We start from the raw sequence: 24,404 nt of genomic DNA on the forward strand, positions 1-24,404 counted from the left end.
ATTCTATTAGTATCAACTAGTTACTCTCGCTACTTAATCTCTTGCTGCTTTTATTTTTTGTACACTGGATATTGTCACACTTGTGCCAAGGCCATGTTTTTATGCCTCTTACTTGTGAAACTCTCAGATATAAGCTTGTTTAAATTATTGCAATAACATTTTGCTTTAAAAATTTAATTAAGAATTCTCAACTTAAAAATAGATAAAAAAAATTGCTACAGCACTAGTCATGTAAGGACTTCTTTAGACCGACGATTTGTCTGTTTGTACATGTAGTCACCAGATGCCCATATACCTCACTGTCTCTTGTGCATCAAATGGCCAATTTTAGCCTTTGAGTATGCTGTTATCATAATGTATATGAAGTTAAACATGGGTTGTGCACAAGCTGTGGGAATGTTATTGCTAAAAAATTTATCAGTGTTTTATAACACCCATTCTTTAACATAGAACTCTAACCTTTATAAACAATGTACTGCAGTACCTTACAAGTGCCATAAGAATCTGCCTACAAACTTCACCATTACTTCTCAGGTGGCCCTCTTGATCACCCAGTTAATGGCCTTGTTCCTGCCCCCTGGTCCATTCCATGTGAACCCACAGATATGTTCAAAAATGAAACACAAGAGTATGTCCTGCCTCATTCAGAGACATTAGTGGTATGTACACAACCTGGAAATGGCCCATTTTTTAAGGGTTGCTAAGGAAATAAAATTCAAAATGCATTTTTCTGTGATTTATCAATATTTTCATTATTAATCACACTTTTATTGTTATTACTGAATGTTATTAGCAACAGTAGATATAGTGTTAGGAGTATATTTGTAAATGTTTAAGACTACATTCCCACAGATTTTTAGATTGATCTATCCCCCTGGGGAGTCTCACTAGATTGGTGTCAGCTTAACCGGCTTAAATGTCTGTCCCACCTACTAAAAGCTGTAAGGGGGTATAATTAACTAAAGTGTGCGCTCGGCTGACAGCAAGTTAGCGTGAACCCCCAGGGAGTTAGGTCGATCCAGATGGAATGATCTAAATCTCTGGGAATGCCCTCTAAGAGTGACAATCCAGCTTTTTATTGCTATTACAAATCTGTTGTTCACCAGTGCAGAAGAAAAACAGTTTTCAGTTTGATAAATTTTATTGGTTTGAAATATGTTTTTTGTTACTGTCCAAACCAGGTGTGCAACCTCTGTGATGGCACAGGGACTAATGAATGTCGTTGGTGTCATGGGAAGGGCTACAAGAAGTGTCCCAGCTGCAATGGTTCAGGGAAGAAGAAGATTGTGTATGGCAGATATGCCATCACATGCAAGCCTTGCAGTGGCCATGGTAGGGTCAGGTAAGCAAAAAAAAAAAAAAAAAAAAACAGTTTTTAAATGTTTTAAAGCTTCAACATCTCTGCACAATAGGGTCACGCAATTTTTTTTTTATCTTTCTCCACTTCTTTTTGTGGGTGGGGGGTGGGATGGTGATGAGGGAGGAGAGGGCATAACAGAAAATATGGAAAATATGGAAACGTTATTTTGCATTGCATTCAGTTTTTACAAATTTTGTCTCTGGGGCAGATAATAAAACTAAGTATCCAAGTTGGTAAATGCTCATTTATTAATTAAGGGATGGTTCTCCACTCCTTACATTAAGTATGTCTATTATTAGATCTGTTCAATTACTCATTAGCAAGAATCTTATGTACATGAAAATTCTCAAACACAAGACTAAAAATTTCCGTACCGTTAGCTTACTGCCAACCTGGTCGAAGGCCTTCATCAGACCAATGTGAGTAGTTGTTCACACTCACTGACTGCTAGGTGGTATAGCGGCCAGGACCCTCTTATAAATGTCAGGTAGATCAACCCCCCCCCCCTGTCCCTATTCATGGGTGGCTGGTGACAGCTGATGTTGATAGCCTCTTGTATTTTTCGCAGTACGGAAAGTTTTAGGCTTGTGTTTGAGAATTTTCATGTATATCCAACAACCAAGCTTATGAACATTTTTTGCTCAAGAATCTTATGTATTCACTTTTCTATTGACTCTGCTTTTAACACCGCTTTGCCAACTATTTTGTCTTCAAAATTTATGGTTCGAATATTTCTCTGTATCCATTTCCAATTGGTTCTAATATTGGCAACCGTAGAAAAACTTCTGACATATTTGGATGTGGGTTACAATCTTATTATTTCTGAATAAAGTTAATTATTATTACAACAATGCTGTTGTAGCATATTGCTCAGTTTCAATCATATACCCCATGAGCTATGGCATGTAACCCTTTAACTTGAGAAGTAAAATAATCCATTTTGGCAACTGGCTTTTTTTTCCACAGATACTTTTCTTGGGCAGACTTACTCATTTCCATAAATGAGATTTATGCACTGAATATGTACGATTCTAACATTGATATTCTTCTGGGGATGTGAACCACTCAGCATGGTGCATTAAACTAGTAGTGCACTACCCAGATCAATAACATTCAAAGTCTTTTATGTACTTATCTACGTTTCAGCAAGTTGGAGAAACCATTTGCTGGGTCCATATATATTTCCAAGCAGATTATAAAAAACTGTTTATCACTACATGTATGTAGTACATACAATTTTATTTCACTTTATAGGCAATTTAATGTTTTATTGCCATTGCCATTTTTTATTTTCTTTTAGTTGTGGAGTGTGTGACACTACTGGCACCCTCATATGCAAAAGTTGTGATGGTCTCAAGAAACTGAAGAGATTCCTTGTTTTGGCTGTAAAATTGTGAGTTGCACATAAAACACCATAGAGGTTCATAGTTAAGTTTTTCAGTTAGAAGGGTTTTTTTCTTAGAGGAATGTCTGGCTGAGACATAAATATAACAATACTGAAGGCATGGAATTGATTACTATTGATGAAAATATCAGATATCAGTTTGAACATCTTTTTTTTGTTTGCCAAGATTCCAGATGTGGAGGAAATTTTGTATCTTTTGTTAATTTTTTCTGTACCAATGAATCTGCATTTAATGTCAATATTCCCTATTTCCTGGACATTTTGTTTGACCTACCATTTTTCTGTCTCAAAAAATCTATAAACCAAGTTATTGAATAGATGAGCCCAGACTGTCTAGCCCACTCATTCAATTGTTTATGCATGATCTTTAACATCAAATACATTTAAGAAACAATTCTACTGGTGCATCATCATTGATTGAAACCCCATCAAGTCCATAGTTTTGATCTGACAGATAATATTTCAGTAGAAAAAATCGACAATGCTTTCCTCAGATAAAAGCATTAGGTCAGGCAGTAATGGACATTGGTCATTGCTGTATCTTGTGCATTATATGTACCTCCAGTAATAAATGAGCTTTTCTAATTGCCCCAAAACATAATATTGTTACATGTTGTTTGATTTTCATGATGTGGAATAAGTATCCTAGATTATGGAAGAAAATTCCTTTGACTAGTAATCTAAGATAAATGGAAACTCATCTATGCCCTGTGTTTTCAACATTTCTCAGTAAAACCCTGGTAAGTCGCCACATTGTGGAGAACACTGAATTTCCTAAGGAACTTGTCAAGGATGTTGGTGGACAGAAGGTATATGAGCAAACATTACCCAGGGTAAGTATAATCAATTATCATGGGGTCTCACTGTCAAACATCATTTGTGTATTTTAAGAGAGGTTTAATTGTTTTCCAAATCAGTGGGTTGGTTTCACCATCAATTGGTTTCCTTCAACCTAGTAGCAAATAAATCAGATATGATGTATGTTAAATGAAATATTCTTACCATGCTTATTTCATATGTACGGCAGTAATTTTTCAGAATGTTACATTGAGACATTTTTATCTTAAATTCTTTTCTTTTATACAAGGTTTGGGCCATGACTAGCTATCCAAATCAGGAACTGTGCAAAAAGTCCAAAGATTATTGTGAGGGACATGAAAAAAAAGCAGAAAAAGAACATGAGAAAATAATTATGCAGGTAATTAAGTTCGATTTAAAGGTAAACAGTGCAAACCATGTTAGCAATGTTCATGGTTAAGTCCATCAACCCCATCCCTCATAAGAGAAATTACTAAGAAAAGTTTCAATTGATTTGATTGGAAGTTGCCAAACCATATTATTTATATTACAGAGACACGAGTTAGTTGTGAAACCAGTTTGGGAATGCACTGTTTTGTGGAGACATGAAAACTGGAGATTCTGGGTTTATGGCAATGAACACATGGTTTATGCACCAAAGTACCCCCAGCGGTGCTGCTGGAGATGTAGTGTCATGTGATGTTGCCACGGAGTGAGGTCATGAGATCAGGGCCAGTGACCAGTCTCTACAGGGATTGACAGTCTAATATGAGACATTTTGCAAAGTAGAGAAGAAACATGAAGGGAAAGGAAAATAATTTACAGTTTATGTTACTTTGCAGTAGAGGAACACTGCATCAACCACCAGGAGTAAACTGCAATAGCAGGTATTTATGCCGATTTCAAAAGTATGTATCAGGTGATAATTTGGAAGATATACTACCAGAAGCAAAATGGCAGAGAAGATTGTGATGATTTTGAGACTTGATTCTTGTTTTTTAAATGGCATGAGACCAAACAAGATGTTTTTATTTGTATGGTGTAAGCAAATGACTGAATCAATCATATTGCCTGATGGCATTGATGCATGGATGGGCCAGTTGTAGGTAGATGGGTCATGTGTTTCTTTGTTATATATAGAGGTGAATTACACGCATGTGAAATACTGGATGAAATGGTTTTTGGTCCTTGTTGTGACATTTATCTCTAATTTCTAATGTCAACTTCATATCAATTTATTCATTCAAAGCACTACATTCAAATACCTTTTCCATATTTCTTTTTCTTATTTTAAACTTATTTGACAGAAGGATGTACAATGCTGTTTGTTGTCATTATGAGCTTTTGGATGTAGTTTCAAATATCAGTGTTTTTTATATATACTGGAGTCTTGCCAAAAAATATAGGAGTTGTATCAAATTAAGCAAATCAATAATAAAAAACTCTTCACTTTGATATAAGTCACAGTCAATGCATTTGCCCCTAAAAGAACATAAAAGTTATGTTGAAGATATTTATTTGTTTTTAAATCTATTTTGCAACACAAGGTATTAATGATTAATTCAGAATAACAATGAATTTATATTTACTGTTTAAGCCTAAGCTACTATGTTTCCCAGAAATTTTGTCTTAGATTTCATTGTTGGCATATTTTTAGAATTTCACACGTCCTCATATTTTCTTAAATTGAGATTTGCAGAAGACACACTTATTGTGTATTTTAGAATGTTAAGTCACTGATTAATTTAATTCCTTTACTGGGCCTATCCAGTTGCAAGAACTTTGTCATCACAATGTTAAACATGTAACAAGTCAATTGAGCATCCAGATTCAAATCCTTGAACATACAGTCCTACTGATCGAGAGAGTGAATATTCTAATTCATCCAAGTGAAATCTCATAAGAGGAAAAAATATATCCAGTACTGGACTTCTACAATGGCAATGCAGCAATCCAACATGTCAAACCTTGTATGTATGGGGTAGTGTGAAGTGGTAAAGACTATAGTCAGAAGTTTACATGTGAGAGTCCAAACAACCCCTGAAAGCCAAAGTAAGCTCAGCCTGAAGCCACAGGCCACAAGGTGAACAGTGAAGTCTTTACCATCCTGGATTGAGAAGAGAAGTGGCATAGAAAAGTAGTTAAAGAAGCCATCTGGCAGAGTGTAGAGGACCCTTCACTGAACCACAAAGGAGGACTGAGAGCTAATCTCTCCCACATCTGGGATCAGGCCCTCAGTCTCATACCTAGCCATATCTGACCAGTCATGACCAGCCCATCATGTCACTGACACTCATTTCCCTGCTAAAGATCAATGGTAATGATCTCAATGTCAGATCATTGTGTTATCATTCTGTAAGTCCAGTATTAGTGTTATTTTTTCCTTTTATGTAATATCTACTATTACTGTTGTTCCCACAAATTTAAGGAGCTCAAAGATTTTCTCTTGTGACTAATCAATATGGCCATCATGTGACTTACATGTAGATATTGCAAGAAAGTTTCCTTGAGGGAAAGAGAATTTCTTAAACAATGCCAAGACTGTTCCCAGACCCTGTATCTGAAGAACAATTAGAGCCTACTTGTAGAAAAGGAGTATTTGGACTTTTTTAGATTGTGGAACATTGACTCCTGTATTCAGTATATTTAACAGTTTGGTACATTTATTATCCTAAGTGTTGTACATTTGAAATTAATATCATACAAAGGCAGTTTAATAGATTACCTATTGTAGATTAATGCCAGGCAAGTTGATTTTGCAGTCAATATGTTGTCTGATAGGTGTTTGTGAAAGTTGATGAACATGTATAATATATCAAACCTGAACAGGATGTTGAAATCCAAAGACTGCAGAATGGTTTTACTTAAGGGAAGTGTTGGAACTGAAGGCATATATCTTAGCAAGAAAAGGAGATTTATTTGCCAATCCTCAGTAACATTTGTTAAAGTGCATAATGCAATTGGAAAAGATTGCCAGGAAAAAGTAATCACACGTAACAAGTTAATGCATTTTACAATTGATTTAAGTAGCATTTAGACATCCTATTATTAGTAATAATTATTGTGCATAATTTTTTCTTAAATGTTTGCAGCTTTTGATAGCTTTTAAAGAACTGTTGGTGTTCACATTATTTAATTGAAACAACTCATTGTACCATATATATAGGTATATATACAGGAAAAAATTGAAATAAGACATTTAATTTTGCCCCAATTTATGTAGATCTTCAGGGGATATATATATAACAGCTAAATTTTTTGGATAGCCTCATTTCCTGCAGAAGCTCAAGATATAGACATTGAAATATTGAGGTATACAACATGGTCAATATTAGCTGTTGATAGAACAAAAACACTGCTTTATTCTTAATGCATTACACAACTGATGAAATTCTTTGAATCATTCACCCATTCAGGGTTGTGGCATTATTCAATGCAGGCAAATGCTGAATTTAGTTGCTGATCACTTAAAAAAAAAGATTAGATTAGATTAGATTCCTATGGATCAATTCCACAGCTTTGATTTCAGTCTGAATTTTACGTGGTTTAAGATCAAACCTTAAGATTAACCTAGTTTTGACCTTAATTTAGTCAAGTCCATGTTAAAACTTACATATCAAATTGGTCACAATTTTTGTATAATACTGTAATGATGTGCAAGTCTAATTTGTAGTTAATAATTTCGAATGTAGTCAAGCATATAATATTAATCATTCATACTGCTTCCTGTGTGGATTTGTGATTGTATCAGGTATATTAACTGTGACAGTATATCAATAACACACACACGTATATATACATATATTCATGTCTGATGCATTTAAGTTTGTTGACATCTTAATAATCTGTCCAATTCAATTTTCATGTGTCATGTTTCATCTTGGAATTATAGATTTAGTGCATTTTAATAAAATTTATATAACCAAGTTTCTTTTCCTACTTTTAATTAGTGTTAGGATTATCCTTTTTTTTTCTATAATCTATTGGTAAAGTATATCAAAATGTTGTAGTTCACAGTCTAAATGTATGACAATAAGCATCAAAGTCTGTATTTATTCAGTTAATTTTAATAGATATGCTTGCAGTCATAAAATGTACACTGTGCAGCAGAGAACTAAGCATATTTGGGTATTTAAGAAATTCTCCCATGTGCTGGCTGAAGTAAATATATGTGCAGGTTTAAACATGTTTATCCATTGCATGAATATCAAAAGTTCTTTTATTCCAGATTCAGTACACCTGTTCATAGCAAAATGATAGAGTAGTTCAGCAAGTTGTAGTTGGCATAGTGCCAGGTTTGGCATGTGATTAGCATCTGATCTTGAATGCAAGATTTCTATTTGCATTGTGTCATTGACAGGCAGCAGACATGTTATCAAAGTAAATTTGTATATCATTCATTTTTATATCCTTGTTTATTTGTGGTGCTTTTTAACCATTTTGCCATTTCCATTGGTGTATAGTGTGCTAAGTGTGGTTAATAAATAACGATTCAAATTCTGAAAGTAGTTCTGTGTGAAGACTGACAAAATATTTTCATTTAATCATTAAACAAAACACAATGGACTTAATTTACAAAGTTTGGTCTTCACTAATTTCAAACACCTCATATACATATATTCAATTAATTTATTTTTCCTTTCGTCATTCCAAGTTTTTCATAGAACCATATTTTTTACATGAACCCAACTTACTTATCAAATCTTTTGAAACATGTTTAGATTATCACTTACAAAACATTGTTTTAGTTAGTATATTTATTTATTATATACCCATTAAGAGACAAAATGACTCATTGGTCAAATTTGGCAGGAAAAATATGTATAAAAATTCAGTCTCGGGGATTGTGCAGACACTGTATGCAAGTCAGCTAGGTGCATCAGAGAAGAAATGCTAAGATTTAACATCTTTGATTTTTTTTCTTTTTTTGCGAAAGAGAGGGAGGGGGTGAATGTAGTAAAACTAACAGTGCCTGCTTCAAAAGGATTATTTGGTGGATTTAAAATATCAAGGAATATATTTTTCAGCTACAATACCTTATAATAGCCCCTATTCCACATCGACTACAGATTCCACAAACCCTTGGGAATTGATTATATCCCAGGGCTCTTACTTTAATTGTGATAAATTCTTTAAGCTCTTAACTGATTCTTAATTATTCTCAGTCAGTTTTGTGTAATTCTAGAGATTGTGAAATTGAGTCAAAAGTTTTGAGCTCCCAAATACAAAAAATCTTGGTTTATTCATGACAAATCCGTGGTACATGCTCTTTATACTTTTCTTGAGGGAACATACTTCAAATTTCATTTCAACCTGGTGGTTCATGGCATTCATATTTGGTGTGGAATAGGGCTATTAGTAAGCCTAGGGATTCAACTGGTGGACATAACAATATTTGTACATAAGTGTCATTTTCATTTGATGACTTATTTCCGTAAATGTTGTCAGCACCCTTTTGATACACCATAAAACATAAAAATTAAAAAGTTTCCTATAGTATGAAAAAAGCAATTTTATTGCAAAAAATGTTAAATACATTTTCTCAGCAAACTTGCCAGGCACAAAACGACTAAAAACTATACAGAGTTGGGGGTCTTTACACTGACACATTGGCAACAGTTTAGCATGTCATGACACTGAGCCTAGTTTTCCCAGTAATGGGGGTGTCACCCAATAGCACAATATGGGTAATATAGAGATAAACAAGTCAAAATGTTATACAATAAACAAAGACAACATTAAAACAATCCGCTCTGGGAAGCTTCCATTTACATACTATATATGTACGGATTTAATCTTGCTAATTTTGTTAAAACCATTCTCTAACACACATTGTGCAAAAGAAGTTAACTCATATAGATGTAAATAGACTTAATTCAATCCTTAAGATGTATTTAATTATTATGTTTTTATGATATCAGTTTTAATATCAGAATAAAAGATCACTACAGACTATCAAAGAGATAACTGGTAGTCTTCGGTCATTTTTTCACTACAAAATCCAAGAGGTATATCCAGCTAGACGTTGGTATAAAATATTTTATCTTAAGGCACCCATGCATTTTAATTCAAAATTCCACAAAACATGACTTTTGGTAAAATATCCTATTGTGTAATTTGAAGTTATTCTACAATATCAAATAATAAGAGAACCATTTTCCTCAACTCTTTAAACAGAGTCTAAACTTTTTGTTAAGGTAAATGTCACGATATATAAAAAAGTCATTAAATATTTAAATCCTGGTATAGTAACCTGTATCTTTCACTACAAGCTGTCAGAAAGCATTATTTGCTCTATTTTACAAAGTATTGCACACATACTCTCAGTTCCTTGCTCAACAGTTCAAGACAAGGCTAGATACAAGTCATACATGATTACATAAATCTCATGCTAATATATAATGTGCTGTCCATACTACTATTTTAAAAACAGACTGACTTGTTGGCATGATAAATATAAAGAAATATCATCATTCAAAGTGAAATTTCTACAGCTTACAATAGCTCTGGGACAACTAAAAGACAATTCCTCTTGTCTAAGAGGCAAAAAGATGTAAAAAAAAGTTTAACAAATAAATAATATACTAAAACAATTAATTTTAACCACCATACACAGTAGCACCTCTGTCTTCTTTCTCTAAAGCATTATTTGATTAAAATGCTGCCTCAGTTTATCGGACTGATATATATATCTATATAAATATATATGCGTATCAAGCAGCACCATTGCAAACTATACTAGTAAGCAATCTTTAATGTAAGCCATATACATAAACAGATAGTATATTCATACTAACCTGCCCTCTGTGTATACTTCATACTGATAGCAAGTTAACACATTACTCTTAACACATATCCTTGGCTTTCCACATCAGTCTTCTGCAACAAACCCTGACATCCTCTGTAATCTACATTTGATATAAAAGTATTTGTCTTTATTTGTCTTCTTCAAAGATTCACCAGTAAAATGCATATGTGTAACAGACCCATGTGCAAAATCACGCTCATCTTCCAAGGGCTTTGAAGTAAGATTACTTTAAATAAATAAGAATAAGAGTAAAGTTTATGCCACCTTGTTGCATCCAGTTGGTGTGTGTGTGTGTGTGTGTGTGTGTGTGTGTGTGTGTGTGTGAGAGAGAGAGAGAGAGAGAGAGAGAGAAAGAGAAGAGGAGGTGCATAAAGACACTATAATAAACATTTTTATGTATGTTTGTATGTATATAGCATCTTGTATCAATTTTTTTTTCTTTTTAAATCATTGCATAAAATGAAATGTCATGTTTCTACTCAAAAATGGAAATAAATAGCTGCATGAGATACAAGATATATCTTGCACTATTCATCACATCTCCAGAAATTTCTCCAATTTAAGTCCACTTTTTGTATCAACATATTTAAAAAGTAAACGCTTAATTTTCCCTCTTGGTTGTATTCTACATTTGACATCCTACATCAACAGATGTGGCTGCATGGTTTGAAGGCACCTTAGGCCTCCCAAGAGTAGCCTGGGCTGGAGCAGGGACTTATCTGCCACACTGTGGGCACAGGATGTCCATCTCCTTGGTCAGGAAGCCACGGCCAACAAGTGATGTGTTACATTGGTAGCAGTTGAAGCAAGAGCTGTGCCAATGGCGATCCTCAAACGAAATAAACTTAGTTCCACCAATACCTGAAAATCATGAGAAAACGTTGCATATAACTAGAAAAATATGGGCATATTCTGATACTAGAAATATTAATTATGTTCTATCTGAAACTTAACAAATTATTGACTCTTCCTGCATGTATCACTCATTCAAATCATTACTTTTATTACTTGAATTAATCTTTATTTTTCAAACTTCAACCACTGAATGTTTGGGAAGGACTGCGAAGCAGCAGGGGCAACAAAGAGCTAAGACATGGTCAGGACAGAACAGGGTGGAGACTTATGTTACACATACCTTTACTGAAATAAAAATGAAAATGTACCAGACAATAGGGTGGGGCATAGGATGGAAATAGGATGGAAATAATGGTGTCACCTATGACAATTTAAGTACAGAAACAAATACCAAAGAAAATACTGCTAAGAAATTAATTCAAAAGCACTTTCTTAAACCAAGAAAATTATATATTGGGTGTTACCTGATTCCTTGTCAATTAAGGAAATAGAATTTCTAAGACTTAATGGAGAGAGGGAAGGGGCATGTATGCCTCAGAGTACTGACAGTCTGACTGTGAGTTACTCTAAGTTATGATTAAACAAAGTAAAGGAGACATTTTCTAGTTTTAGGCACACCTGTTCTAAACATGCAGCCCTGAGACAAAGGGTGAAGGATGGTCATGAAAGAAAACCTGTGTTAAAAAACCATGAAGATACAACTCAAATGTTTGCTTGATATTTGTTTATGAGTATTTTAAACACTTTTCTGTAACCTGCATAAATCATGCACATGAAAATATCAAAATATCAAAAATTGCATGGTACTTATAAGAAAGGGGTATGAGCCAAAGTATTTGCATAAAATATTCCAAAAAACTTTTCTGGTTATGATTTTTATACTTTTTCCCTTACTTTTTTTATCATAAAGTTAGTCTTCTTTTCTTAAGCACTATACATATATTCTTTTAAGAAGGTTTCACCTTCGATTTGAGTTTCCTTATGACATCACCACCTCTCATCATTTATTACATTTATAACTAAGTTTGAATTTGTTTAACATATTTTTTGTAATTCATTAAATGCTCCTCAGTCACAAATCTTACTTCAAAACAAAACTGCCCCCCTCCCCTATGCCTTCAAACTTCAAAAACATTGCACTCATCTAATGCAAATCTGTTCAAACATGGCTAAGCACAAAGGTTTTCTTCATTTGTAGTCAGCTCCTTATACATATGCTGGCAATAACCTGACATGCAACAGTTAATTTTGTGACAGACGCTGGTTCAGGTTTGGGTGCCACCATTAGCATCTACTTTCATACTTCAGGGCAAATCTTGACGAGTACATATAACAAACCTGTTATTGGCTTAGTACATCTACAACATTTCTTAGCAAAGAGTTCGCCAAAGCAGTCGGCACAGTATGGCTTGTCATCCTTGGACGTGAATTTCTGGCCGGCCAGCTGGGTGTCACAATTTGTGCATGTGAAACACTCACGATGCCATGGGTCCCCCTTGTAGGTTACACCACCCTTATTAATGGCCTAAATGAATATAAAAAGACATGCAACAAATAGTCTAAACATATAGCATAAAGTAAGAACAATGCAAGGAAGTGATACTTTGATACAGTGACAAAATTCAGCTTTCAAAAGTGCAAAACATCATTCTGATGCAGCATGGGCTGGAGTCAGGCCCCTCATGCTCACATGACATCTCAGTAACGCCACCTGGGGAAGAAAACAAGTCATGCTGTCAGTTGGTGAACAAAACTAATAGGCGAACAGATAAAGACAAAAAACAAAACATGGACAGAAGAAGACTAAAAGTGAAAAGGAGAGTTGTTCAAAAATTAGTTATCAAATTGAGTGAAAGACCTAATCTATAAGAACTATATAGATTCTGAGTGTAATAGTCCTATTTTAGAAAGCCATATCTAAAAGAATAATCTAGAAAATTTGAGAAGTTTAAATTTGCTATGAGAAGTTAAACCGTGATTGGTAAATCAAAAATTCCTAAAACGAAGCTCTCTGTTCTAATCTATAATACCAAAAATAAACTTGTTTTTGATTAACAAGAAACCATTTATCTGCAAAACAGAAACCAAGCTAGAAGCAATTTTCATACTAGTTCTGTTATCACTTTATAATTATTGTACTATTTTATACAGAACTGTACAGGTGAGTTGACGCTCAAGGGGGTTATGCTGGCTTTAAATGAAGTCAAATATGCATAAAAAGCCTAGGAGGCTGTTTAGAAAAAAAACCTCTGAATTGGGATCAACAAGTAGGGGATTCACAGCAAAAACCACAGGGGTAAATTTTTTTTCTAGCTTATAATTGCCTGATATGTCCATAATTCAAAAAACAGTTGTTATAACAGTCACAACAGGAATGCCAGATTCACCCAAATAATTAATTGACATAGGCTGTGGAAACTGAACACAAACATGGAGGGAGTTTCCAAGATGCACAACAGTGACATCCAATCAAAAAGGATGGGCCCATCATCATCAATACCATTATCAGTGAATTCATACGAAATGATATCCTGATGGTGTGTCATATCTGAAGCATCAAGGAGTAGCTTATCATACACAGCAATCCACACACACTACAAAAGGTCATAACATCTGAAAAAATATTGGACATGTGCTGGAAATGAAGGTGTAGCGGCTACCACATACATTAGATTGTCTTGTGACAGGTCCAGGTGGAGGTTTAAAATTCGGAGGAGGCTTGCCCCCTGTGGTCAATGATGCAGGCTTTGTGCCAGTAATTGCCCTGGGACTTAACACCATCCTTGTAAATCACCTGTGGGAGAAATGGAGAAAGAAAGGTAATCAGGGACAACACAAGATGGCACCACTATGCAATACCACACCACTCAAAAATTCAGCTGATATGACATAAAAAGTACTTGTGCAGTGAACAATTAATCCAGCATGAGTAAAATTAAGATAATAAACACTGATACTTTAAACTTTTGTGACTCACATGTATTCTGAAATCATATGATCATTAATCAATATCATTATTTCCTGAAGCAATGTTAAAATACCAGAATGCCACTTATACTTATTTAACAACCAAAATGTGCTCTCCTGCTCCAAGTGCTTAATGTCATCACATTTAGTTCAAACCCTATTTCTAAATCTGTCATTTTCCATGCCAATGACACTTTGCATGCATAATGTTTTTCTTTTTAAAAAAATGAAAAAAACACACACACCAAATTATAATTGACACAAAGGCCATTTTGTAATTACGGCGATGAAAAGACATTAAACTAGAAACACTTATTGTATTAAATGCACACAAAGAATCATTACAGGCAGCAGGTTGAACAGATTTATATTTCAAATTTTAGATTAAGAAAATATCCCATTTTTTGCTTTAGATGCATTAGTTGCATTTACTATGTTTTTTTGTAGGTGACAAATCATTTTAACCATACACATATTGGTTGGACTGACTGGAATAAGGCAAAACCTGAATGTAAAACTTAAGTAAAACTTAAGTAATTTTCACAGCTGATAAAATATGGCATGGTGTGTGAATTTCACATATACTTCCATCAACTGATACTCTAACAAAATATCAATGTACAACCACTATTATACATTGATTTTTAACATATTTAACTTTTTCTACAAATTTTTCCTTTGCCTCACAGCAAATTTTTTAAAAAAAAAGTTATTGCACTAAACCACATCATTAAAATAAAAAATGAGATACTTTTCCCTAACCTGATTACTCCAGCCTTTTTTCACACTTTTCAAATAACACTCCATTTTAATATTAAATCATTGTAAGGCTACAGCAACAAAAAGTAACACTGATATTATGTATGCAAAACAATGTTATTACTTAATTACTCTTAACTATACTTATTGTTTTTCCTTAATCAAATCCAATGAAGTAAAAATGAAACAAAACTATGAATTTACTATCTTAATATCATGTTCTCCCTTCTCTCTCTTTCTCTCTCCTTACCCCTTGGCACTTCATGCATCTCATGGCAAACTGATCTTCATAGCACTGGGTGCAGACAACATCGTCACCACGAGGGATAAAGCTCTTGTTGCCAATGGGCTGCTTGCAGCAAAGGCAGCAGAAGCAATGCTCATGCCACTGTTTGCCCTTGTACTCAAACTTCTTCATTCCTGGAGATTAAGAAAAAAGTACTTAGAGAATCCAAACTATAAGAATCCAATTCCAAAGTAGCTAGTAAAGACCAGTTAAATGCCATACACAATACTGAAAGTTATCTGTTGTTTCACAAGACTTTAAAATGTAAAACAAAGAAATCAAACAATATGTTACAATAAACAATTCCCTAATAATATGGCAAATTTAAAATGTAAGATCTACACTTTATATCTGCAACAAGAAAAAATTAATAGAAAGATAACTGAAGAAATAAACTATAGCAACATGCATGATATACAGCAAAGTATTTATCATTAGAGATTTTGAGTTTTACAATCAATCTTCTCATTTGGATCCTATGCAGAATGAAGAAGGTGCTGTGTTAGGTGGGTGTGTCTTGGTCTCAACTAGCACAGTTCAAAGGCACAACTGACTAAAATACACAACCCATCACAATGCCTTAAACAGTGCCATTGAAACTCCATTTTTCATAATAGATAAAATAGATACGGTTTGGAGATGAAGCAATATAATTATCACCAGCTATTTAAGGTTATTATACAAAAGAGCAGGAAAGTAAAAGAGGATATATTTAAAGTAATCCCAGGGGTTTAGGAAAAAGACTGACTTATATTCCAAGGGGCCATTCAGAATAGAAGATCCGAGTATCGACTGGTCCAAGGCTCAAATATGGGGGACCCTACAATGAAAGCAAGACCGCTTAATCCTGTAACACATGCCTCCCCATGCATCTGGTTGAATGGAGCAGAGATTTAATTACTGTGCCCCTGCAGGGATGATGTATGGAGAGGCATGTGAGAGGTGCAGAGACCATTACAGGATTAAGCAGTCTTCCTTTCATGTAGGGTCCACCATATTTGAGCCTTGGCCCAGTTGATACTCATATCTTCTATTCTGAATGGTCCCCAAGAGCTTCTATGGAAGTACAGATAGATTATCTCACCTGCTCTAAAGATGTCACTACAGCCATCGCAGCGGGCAGCAAAGTTGTTGTCATAGCAGTCAGCACAGTGGAGGCGCTCATCACGGGCAGCAAAGGGCTTGTCTACCAGAGAAGACTTGCAGTCACAGCAGAAGAAACACTTCTCATGCCAATGCTTGTCCTTGTAGGACAAATCCTAGAAGTAAACACAGGAAAAAATAACATATCCTTCTGATTCAAGCACAATAGACTGAAAATAAAAATCTAATTCAACTTTATTAGTCAATGTATAAAATGCAATTATCCCCAGGTTTGCAATAATAATAATTAGCATGTGTGAATCAAAGAAAAAGAGCATTTCTAAGCAAAGCAGCTCTGAAAAAATAGTGTGATGTTGATGTAACATAATTGGATGGTCCCAAAAAGGTGGACCTTTTTAGAATGAATGGAAACATGTTTAAAAAAAAACAAACCATCAAATATGCAGTTTTTGGTATCAATTTACAATGTTAAAACAATGCAACTCCCAACTTTAAAGCTAATATTTAACATCAGTTTATTGTGTAATTAACAACCCCTCCTTCTTAAGACTATCGGTTCAAAACTGGAATCCTTTCATTAAACAACCACAGCAATTCCCTTAGCTATCATTCTAAACCGATACATGTAAACGATAACTACTGATGACACTTGCTGATGAAAATTACAGCATCAAGCAGCATCAATCAATACACTATTGCCTTCTTCATCCGTAAACATTTTACATAAGCAGATTATGCATGGCAAGTAGAATTTCAAAGCTTGCTTTCAAGCATTAGGTATTGCTACAGTGTTGGATAAGAACTAAAAAATTCCCATATAGTTGAGAATACAACATAAAAATAGTCTTCAAGTCCCATTATCTTATGTTATCCCACCACACACTATTAGAACAGGATCATCCATATCATTTGTCCATTAACCTCAAAATCTCTTTTGGCAGGCATCTGATTCACTTTCTTTTTTTACTTCTCGCATATCCATTAACTTTATATAAAGAATGATACTCTCTGTATATCAGTTTAATTCTTAACTAAACAATAATCAGCATAGTTGACGATTGATGAGCAATTTCCATTATGATATTTGTTTCTTTTACCTTGGAATCAGTTCCAATCTTCTCCTTGCATTCTTCACAGGTGTTGGCAAATTTGTCAACATAGCACTTGATGCAGTAGGGTTTCTCCTCCTTGAGAATGTACCTCTGGCCTGTCAGAGAGTTGTCGCAGGTAGCGCATGCGAAGTGACCACTATGCCAGTCTTGTTCCATGGCTTTAGTATATTCTCCTGCAAATATCAGCTGAAATAAAAAAAAGATTTTAGTAAATTTTATTTTTAAACTCAAAAAAAAAAAAAAAAAAAAAAAAAAAGAAACTAAAAAGAAACTACATTCCTTTCTCAAATCATCACTGAAAGTTGCCAAGAAAAATCATACATAAATTTAGAGTAGATTCTGACAAGAATTGAAAATTTTACCCTACGCAAGGTAAAAATATATTTCAGACATAACACATACTTTAGCAGATTAACACTCCAAGTAGGTCACACAAAGTATGTCATTCATTTCCTTTAGCTCTACCCACATCCCACCAAACTATGGAATGATAATTTTCTCACGTACATGACTACATAGCGGGTAGACTAGAACAGTAATAAAATAATGTGTCCCAGCACAGTTAATATCAGTAGTTATTGAGCCATAGCAATTACAATATATGCTGCTGACAAGTAGGCTAAAATAAAATAACAAAAAAATACCTTGGGGGTCTGTATTGTGTAAAGGTGGACCGCCTCTATAAACACATCACACTGTATACACTGTAGTGCACAAAATGATAAAGAGTTGAACTTTTCTTGGAACAGACATATAACGGTGCTTATTATTAAATTTATTCTAAGGCAATTCTTTTGGGTAGTTAGTAATTTGATAGGTTTCTTCAAGAATTTTTAGCAACAAGAAAAAAGCCAAATCATGGGAAATCCGAAAAAAGTTGCTCTCTGTCAACCCCATGTCAAAGGCATTAATATACAGTATCTGTTAAAATACAGACAACTGCTCATACTATAAACAAATACTTATAACAATGAAATGAAAACAGACAGATCTATAAGTAGTACACTGTTTGTAGATTGTGCACATCACATGCCATGATGTCGACATCAGCTTGGTGCACACCTGTAGGCCGAACTGGTTGTCAAGTCGTTAAATATGCCACAGCTTTATGTTGCTGATACCTGTTTACAGCTTTTAATCACCTACCAGCACATATATATCACACACAGACAGATGATAAATATGTTAAACTAAAATATTGCTTGTGTTAATTTATGTCGGTAAAATTTAAAAACAAGCCTCAAACTGTTCCTTTTTTAAGCATCTTGGAGTTGTTTTCTTCTTTTTAACTTCAACTGATTTATTTTTTACCTGTCTAGTTTGCTTGTAATTAAGCTTTTCTAGAGGCTTTAAATGGTTTGAAAACTTTAAATTTGGACTCAACTTGGGTATAATACTTCTTGTGTATTACCCACCTTGATTTAACCTTGAAATCTGTTTTTCTTTCTTTAAGAAATATATCCTGAATTGTACAACTGCTCTGCTTTCTTTTTCCTATGTGCCACATGTATGAATCCCACTATATTTTTCCACAAGACTAATCCATTCACATGATATTTTCCTCATGATTCACTATACCCTTTGGATGTTTTTTCAAAACAACCAGTTCTTTTGTTTAGAAAACTAAAATAGGATGTAGACATATCCTAATCCACAGCTAGTGTTTCTCACTTGCCTTGATGCCCCTTCTATGATTCACAACTGAAATAGGATGGTGCAGTTTACCAGTGCACAGGGCTCAACATGGGTAAAACCACAACACAGTGCAACTGTAAACCAGGTAAACCACATGTTCCTAATGCTGCACACTATACCAAATGCCACAGAAAAGTATGCAAAACAGGAAATATATTTGTCCTCAATTGGACAAAAGTATAACCACAGGGTTACCATGCTCTAAATGCTTAGATCTTTAGCTTAATATGTTGTTAACAATATATCACCTCAAAGCAATGGGAGCAAAAGCCAGACCTGCACAGAATACATGTGTAGAGTTGGAAACTCTGTTACTGGTATAAGACATGACAGTTGGACTCATTTTTTACTCTAAAAGTTCTTTAAGAATAATGATCATCATTCATGTCCTGACATTTTAAAATAGTAAATTGCTTCTTTCCCTTGGAAAGTTTATCAATATTCTATATTCACTGTTGTTATATACATTAGTTCCATAAATACACCCCTGCTAATGATAATGTACAAATATATTCTGTTCTTTTCATTCAAATATATTCTTCAGGGGTAACACTAGCAACCATGTATAGGTGTTTATTTTGACAATGTCAAGTTACGGTTTTATACTCTTTCATAGGCAAACATTTTTGCATTTGATCAATTTGATGTAACTGATCATACTACCCACTTGTTATTCTTATCATGCCACACACCTTTTACCTCCTGTTCCGGCCCCAGCAGGCTCTTGTATAGTCTGACAGAAAGCTCAGTATCCTTATGCATAAGCATTATTTGTTAAGACATGAAGAGTAATGAATGTCATTTATGTTGCCTGGTATTCAATGAAAAGATGCTACTTGATGCCTAATGGATCTGATTTAATTATCAAAGATGGCTTAGTGTTCTCATTAAATTCAAATAACCATCTCTAGATCTCTTGACTTACAATGAGAACGTTGAATAAGATGGGGAGGATTTGCACAAACCACAGCAGTGTTTGATGAAAACACAATTATCCAGGCATGGTTCACATGAACAGGAATAAATCCTTGAACCAATGGTGTCTTGCGTGTACTCAAGCATTAATTATACATGTATATATTCCAATCAAGTCACCTGTCATACCCCATGAACAAATACTCTGCCTCCTTACATATCTTTTCTACCTGTATGCCACATGTTGCAAGTATACATGCACTTCCCTTAAAAAAAACTAAAATTCTGATCACAGATGGGAATTAAATGTTGTGCAAACAACCTCACCTATTAGTTCTTATGAGCTTCAACATTTGTAATATGAATTATTAGACATCTTGATGTCTTTCTAATGTCTATTGTTACTAAGGAGTCCCTGTTCATGCTAAAATATCTTTTAGGCACAAGTCGGCATCGCAAACAATCCTGTGTCTCAGCACCCTATTTCCCTTTATATCCATGCTGCATGTTGAGTTTTGCCATGTTCAGTAGAAATTTATAGACTAAGTATGCCAGCAGGGATGCTAATTTAATAGATATTGAAATCCCACTTAGCTCTGGAGAGCAGTTAGTAATTATTATGGAATATTGCATTATACAAAGTTATAGAGATGGGACAAGAGAAAGATCTAAGAGACCGATATTTGAAAGTAGCATGGGATTCATCACAGAAGAAATACATCTTCATTCAGCTTAAATCTAATTTGCAAGCTCTGAGCAGATAGAGTTTTATTTTGTTACTGTTCTGGGGCATAAACAAATTTGGATCTTAAAATCTAAGGGGCCATTCAGAATGGAATATCCAATTATCAACTGGTCCAAGGCTCAAATATGGTGGAACCTACATAAAAGGAAGACCGCTTAATCCTGCCTCTCACACGCATCATCCCTGCAGGGACACAGTAATTAAATCTTCGCTCCAATCGACCAGATGCGTGGGGAGGCGTGTGAGAGCCAGAGAGACCATTACAGGATTAAGCAGTCTTCCGTTCGTGTAGGGTCCACCATATTTGAGCCTTGGACCAGTTGATTCTCGGATCTTCTATTCTGAATAGCCCCTAAGACAGCTGGATTAATAAATGCAATTATAACTGATATCATCTCAAGAGACATGGTTTTAAATCCATATTTTGCTCAAAATTTGTCAATATGATGACATTTTCTTTTCTGCAACTTATATTTTATGCATTTTATTTGTTTCTGAACAAAAAGAGCACAATTTTCTTTTCTTTTTTTTTATTTTTGCAAATCAAACTGAAAATGTATGTTTCACTGCATAAACAAAAAAATTCTCACTTTGAATCCTGGTATCTCTCTATATCAACCAATCAAGAAATCAAAAGAGTAGAAGAAACATAACATGAAAAATGCAAACTGCAGCATTTTATGAGTGTCCACTGCACCCGCTACATCATAATACTAAAGATATTGGAAACCAGGAGACCTGAACTATGTTTGTTAAGAAATAAATCCCTTAAGTAATCAATATTAAGGTTTGGATGTCCATTTTATTAGCAAGAGATGGAATTTAATAGCCAAGAAAATGCTGGATGCCAATAATCTGCCTGCCATCTCTTGGTCGTTAGAACCCAGAAAGATCTATGGCCCTACCATTCTATTCAATGAAATGCATCAAGATGTGCAAAGAACTCACAAAGGAGATTTTTTCAGCAGTGGCATACAATAAAGAGAATTTGTTCTAAATCAATTCATGGTATAATATTAATATTACATTTCTCTTAATTGTGTGTTTTTTTTTTGTTTTTTTTTGAATATCATCTTTTCTTAAGTTTTTTTTAAACACTGCAAGGTGTTCTCTTTCTTTTTGAACTTTATACTTTAATTTAAACCTACTGTAGAATCCGAAAAACTTTATCTCAGAAAATGCAGTTGAAACCACACATCACTACTTCCTTGTGATATAAATTTCTGATTTCCTCTGCTTTAGGTGAAATCACAAGTCTATTTAAGCTGTTTAATTGCATGCACACTACTGTGAAACAATATATGCAGCTCAATGAGCTTTTTTAGTGGAGTTGGAGTCCAAAATGTAGATCCCCCATCCAAAGCCTTAGTAAATAATGTTGCTAAAAATACTCCAATTAAATGAATTTATCATTATAATTAAAAAACAATCTAAGCTTACATTCTTTTTATGTTCGCTCTACTCAAAACTGGATCATTCATTTCAACAGATTTATTGGTTAATCTACATCTGTCTAAATAAATAGCAGCATCAGATCTACAGTATGGTACTAAAGTGCATCATTGTAATGTGAAAATTTTGCATACTTACATCTAGGCAACAACATTAAAAAATAATCCTTAATTCACAGTATGAGTGAAAACTTATCCCAACCATCACCTGCAGTTGGACAGCTACATGCTAATCTATGTGCAAGCTTGCTACTGCATCCCCATTCCATTCAAAGCACTTTAATTTGAAAATGAAAACAAAAATAATGAGAACTACATGTAGCAACAGCAGACAGTCTCAGAACTCAACTCCTACAAGTGGTATTGGCCTACTGCACTTATTCAATATATCTCAGTAGTCTCCTGAATACTCTTCCCATCTGATAAAGGGAGAAATGCAACACGGACAGCTCTCAGAATTTATAAATTACAAATGTGATATTGAAAATCTGCCTCTCTCTTTTTTCACTGAAGTCTGCTCTGAGATAGCCAATCTGCTCACAAGTGTTCACTTCACTGATAAATCCCTGTCATACATTTGCCATAAGTGAACGATTTTCTCCTTGGGTGAATCAATAGGGAAAATCAATGAACAGTAAAAAAAAAACAATTCACATAAATCAAGGTCAATAAGTCAAATCAAGACAAAGAAGGTTATGTTATTTCCCTTTAAAGTAAATGTTGGAGAGGTAAAAAAATAGAATAGTGAACATTCCACGCAGTGATTTAGTCCATCATTTATATACATGTATTTGTGGTCTACGAAGATGTATTTTTCATTTGTGCACACTTTCATGAAACCCGACTACCAGTAGGTCTTAAAAGTAATATTTTCCATATCCCTCCCAGTATTGAGCTACAAACTACCCAGTTCAATTATCCAAACATTTTTCTTTTACCCTGCTGGCAAACATACCTGTATGCTCTCTGATATTTTGGAATACCTTTTATCTTCAACTCTTTCAATATATGATATAAAAGTAAATACACAAAAAAGTGAAAAGGATCTTTCTACACATATACCAAACCAGAACATATCCCTGTTCTGAAAAAAGATCATCATAACATTTCCAATAAGTATTTTAACTATTTTTAAGGTACTCTTGAAAAATACATTATAAGGAACGTCATTTTGATGAAAATGAAAGTTCATTGTATAAACACAATACCACATTGTCAATGTTAAATAAGAGTTAGATATAAAAAAGCAAATTTTTCAGTCACCACTTCCTGTAATTCGTGCCCAGTTATTAAAAAAAAAAACAGATAGAATAGCTAAGGTATTCTGTTACCTATAACAAAAGCTTCATTCATGTAAAATGACTTAAGGGCAAAAAGGATTTTGGGAGTTGCTGTTTGATTTTGCACTTCTTTGATAGGCAAATGCCCCACTCCCATTTTATATGCTCTATAAAGCAGAACACCACCTTTTCAATAACGATGCATTGGGCAAAGTCCACATAACTGGATCTTTAAAATTCCCGTTTTCCTAAGTATTTTGTCCGTCAAGTACACTATTTCAGGTATCAATTTCAGCCAATGGGTAAGGTGTCACAATTATATACCAGCACTACCTGAGATGTTGCAATATAGTCACACAAATGCCCTCTTTATCTCTGCATCATGTTGTGTAGTTCAAAGAACTTTACTTCTGCTTCAAAACTTGAATGAAATGTGTCAAAAATGAAAAAATATCACAAGGATTTAGCATTTCTAAGAATTGACAACATGTAGATTGGATGTACCGGTATCTATCTAACTGACAATGAGTGGGGAAACCTCACATTTTTGTTTCTCTTAAAAACACTTATTTCTTTACTACTAATAACTACAGAAATCTTCAATTTCAATATTATTGCAAAGGCCAGACTTTATAGGCTTTCTTTACAGCTGAAAAAATAACTTCTGTTTTGTCAGTGAGAAATGCATGTTTCGCATCACGTTCATAAAACATCCAAACTTTGGTTGATAAGCAACACTGAAGAAGTTTGCATACCACTCAATAATTTTATGAGCAACACTATCTCTATTTACCCAAGATTGCACACGTTCAAAGATTTGAGGGTTGATTATTTGAATGTTACTTTTATAAACCAGATTTTTGG

The 24,404-nt window shown here is 34.2% G+C and overlaps 2 protein-coding genes across 17 annotated transcripts in view; one reads left to right on the forward strand and one right to left on the reverse strand.

The window, feature by feature from the left end:
- The window catches only part of LOC106167059 (protein SSUH2 homolog), a 49,886-nt gene extending 41,818 nt beyond the window's left edge, over window positions 1-8,068 (forward strand). For all 10 annotated transcript variants that reach the window (XM_086999645.1, XM_013545755.2, XM_086999653.1 and 7 more), the window contains 6 exons: window positions 535-659; window positions 1,182-1,342; window positions 2,661-2,753; window positions 3,496-3,598; window positions 3,853-3,963; window positions 4,117-8,068. In XM_086999645.1, the coding sequence (XP_086855771.1) occupies window positions 535-659; window positions 1,182-1,342; window positions 2,661-2,753; window positions 3,496-3,598; window positions 3,853-3,963; window positions 4,117-4,263 (740 nt within the window). In that variant the 3' untranslated portion in view covers window positions 4,264-8,068. The remainder of the gene's footprint in view (window positions 1-534; window positions 660-1,181; window positions 1,343-2,660; window positions 2,754-3,495; window positions 3,599-3,852; window positions 3,964-4,116) is intronic.
- A 982-nt stretch (window positions 8,069-9,050) lies between these two features.
- LOC106167044 (four and a half LIM domains protein 2) overlaps window positions 9,051-24,404 on the reverse strand; it is a 49,669-nt gene continuing 34,315 nt past the window's right edge. For 4 of the 7 annotated variants that reach the window (XM_013545717.2, XM_013545718.2, XM_086999642.1 and 1 more), the window contains 5 exons: window positions 17,440-17,640; window positions 16,323-16,497; window positions 15,203-15,372; window positions 12,565-12,751; window positions 9,051-11,232 (listed from right to left, as the gene is read on the reverse strand). In XM_013545717.2, coding sequence (XP_013401171.2) covers window positions 11,087-11,232; window positions 12,565-12,751; window positions 15,203-15,372; window positions 16,323-16,497; window positions 17,440-17,640 — 879 coding nt within the window. In that variant the 3' untranslated portion in view covers window positions 9,051-11,086. Of the gene's footprint in view, window positions 11,233-12,564; window positions 12,752-13,893; window positions 14,021-15,202; window positions 15,373-16,322; window positions 16,498-17,439; window positions 17,641-18,869; window positions 19,147-24,404 lie in introns of those variants that run through there. The other 3 variants (XM_086999643.1, XM_013545720.2, XM_013545721.2) reach the window with 3 other exon arrangements.

The sequence above is a fragment of the Lingula anatina genome, chromosome 1, assembly GCF_051362555.1.
Source record: "Lingula anatina isolate TDL-2025a chromosome 1, LinAna3.0, whole genome shotgun sequence".
Taxonomy (NCBI): domain Eukaryota; kingdom Metazoa; phylum Brachiopoda; class Lingulata; order Lingulida; family Lingulidae; genus Lingula; species Lingula anatina.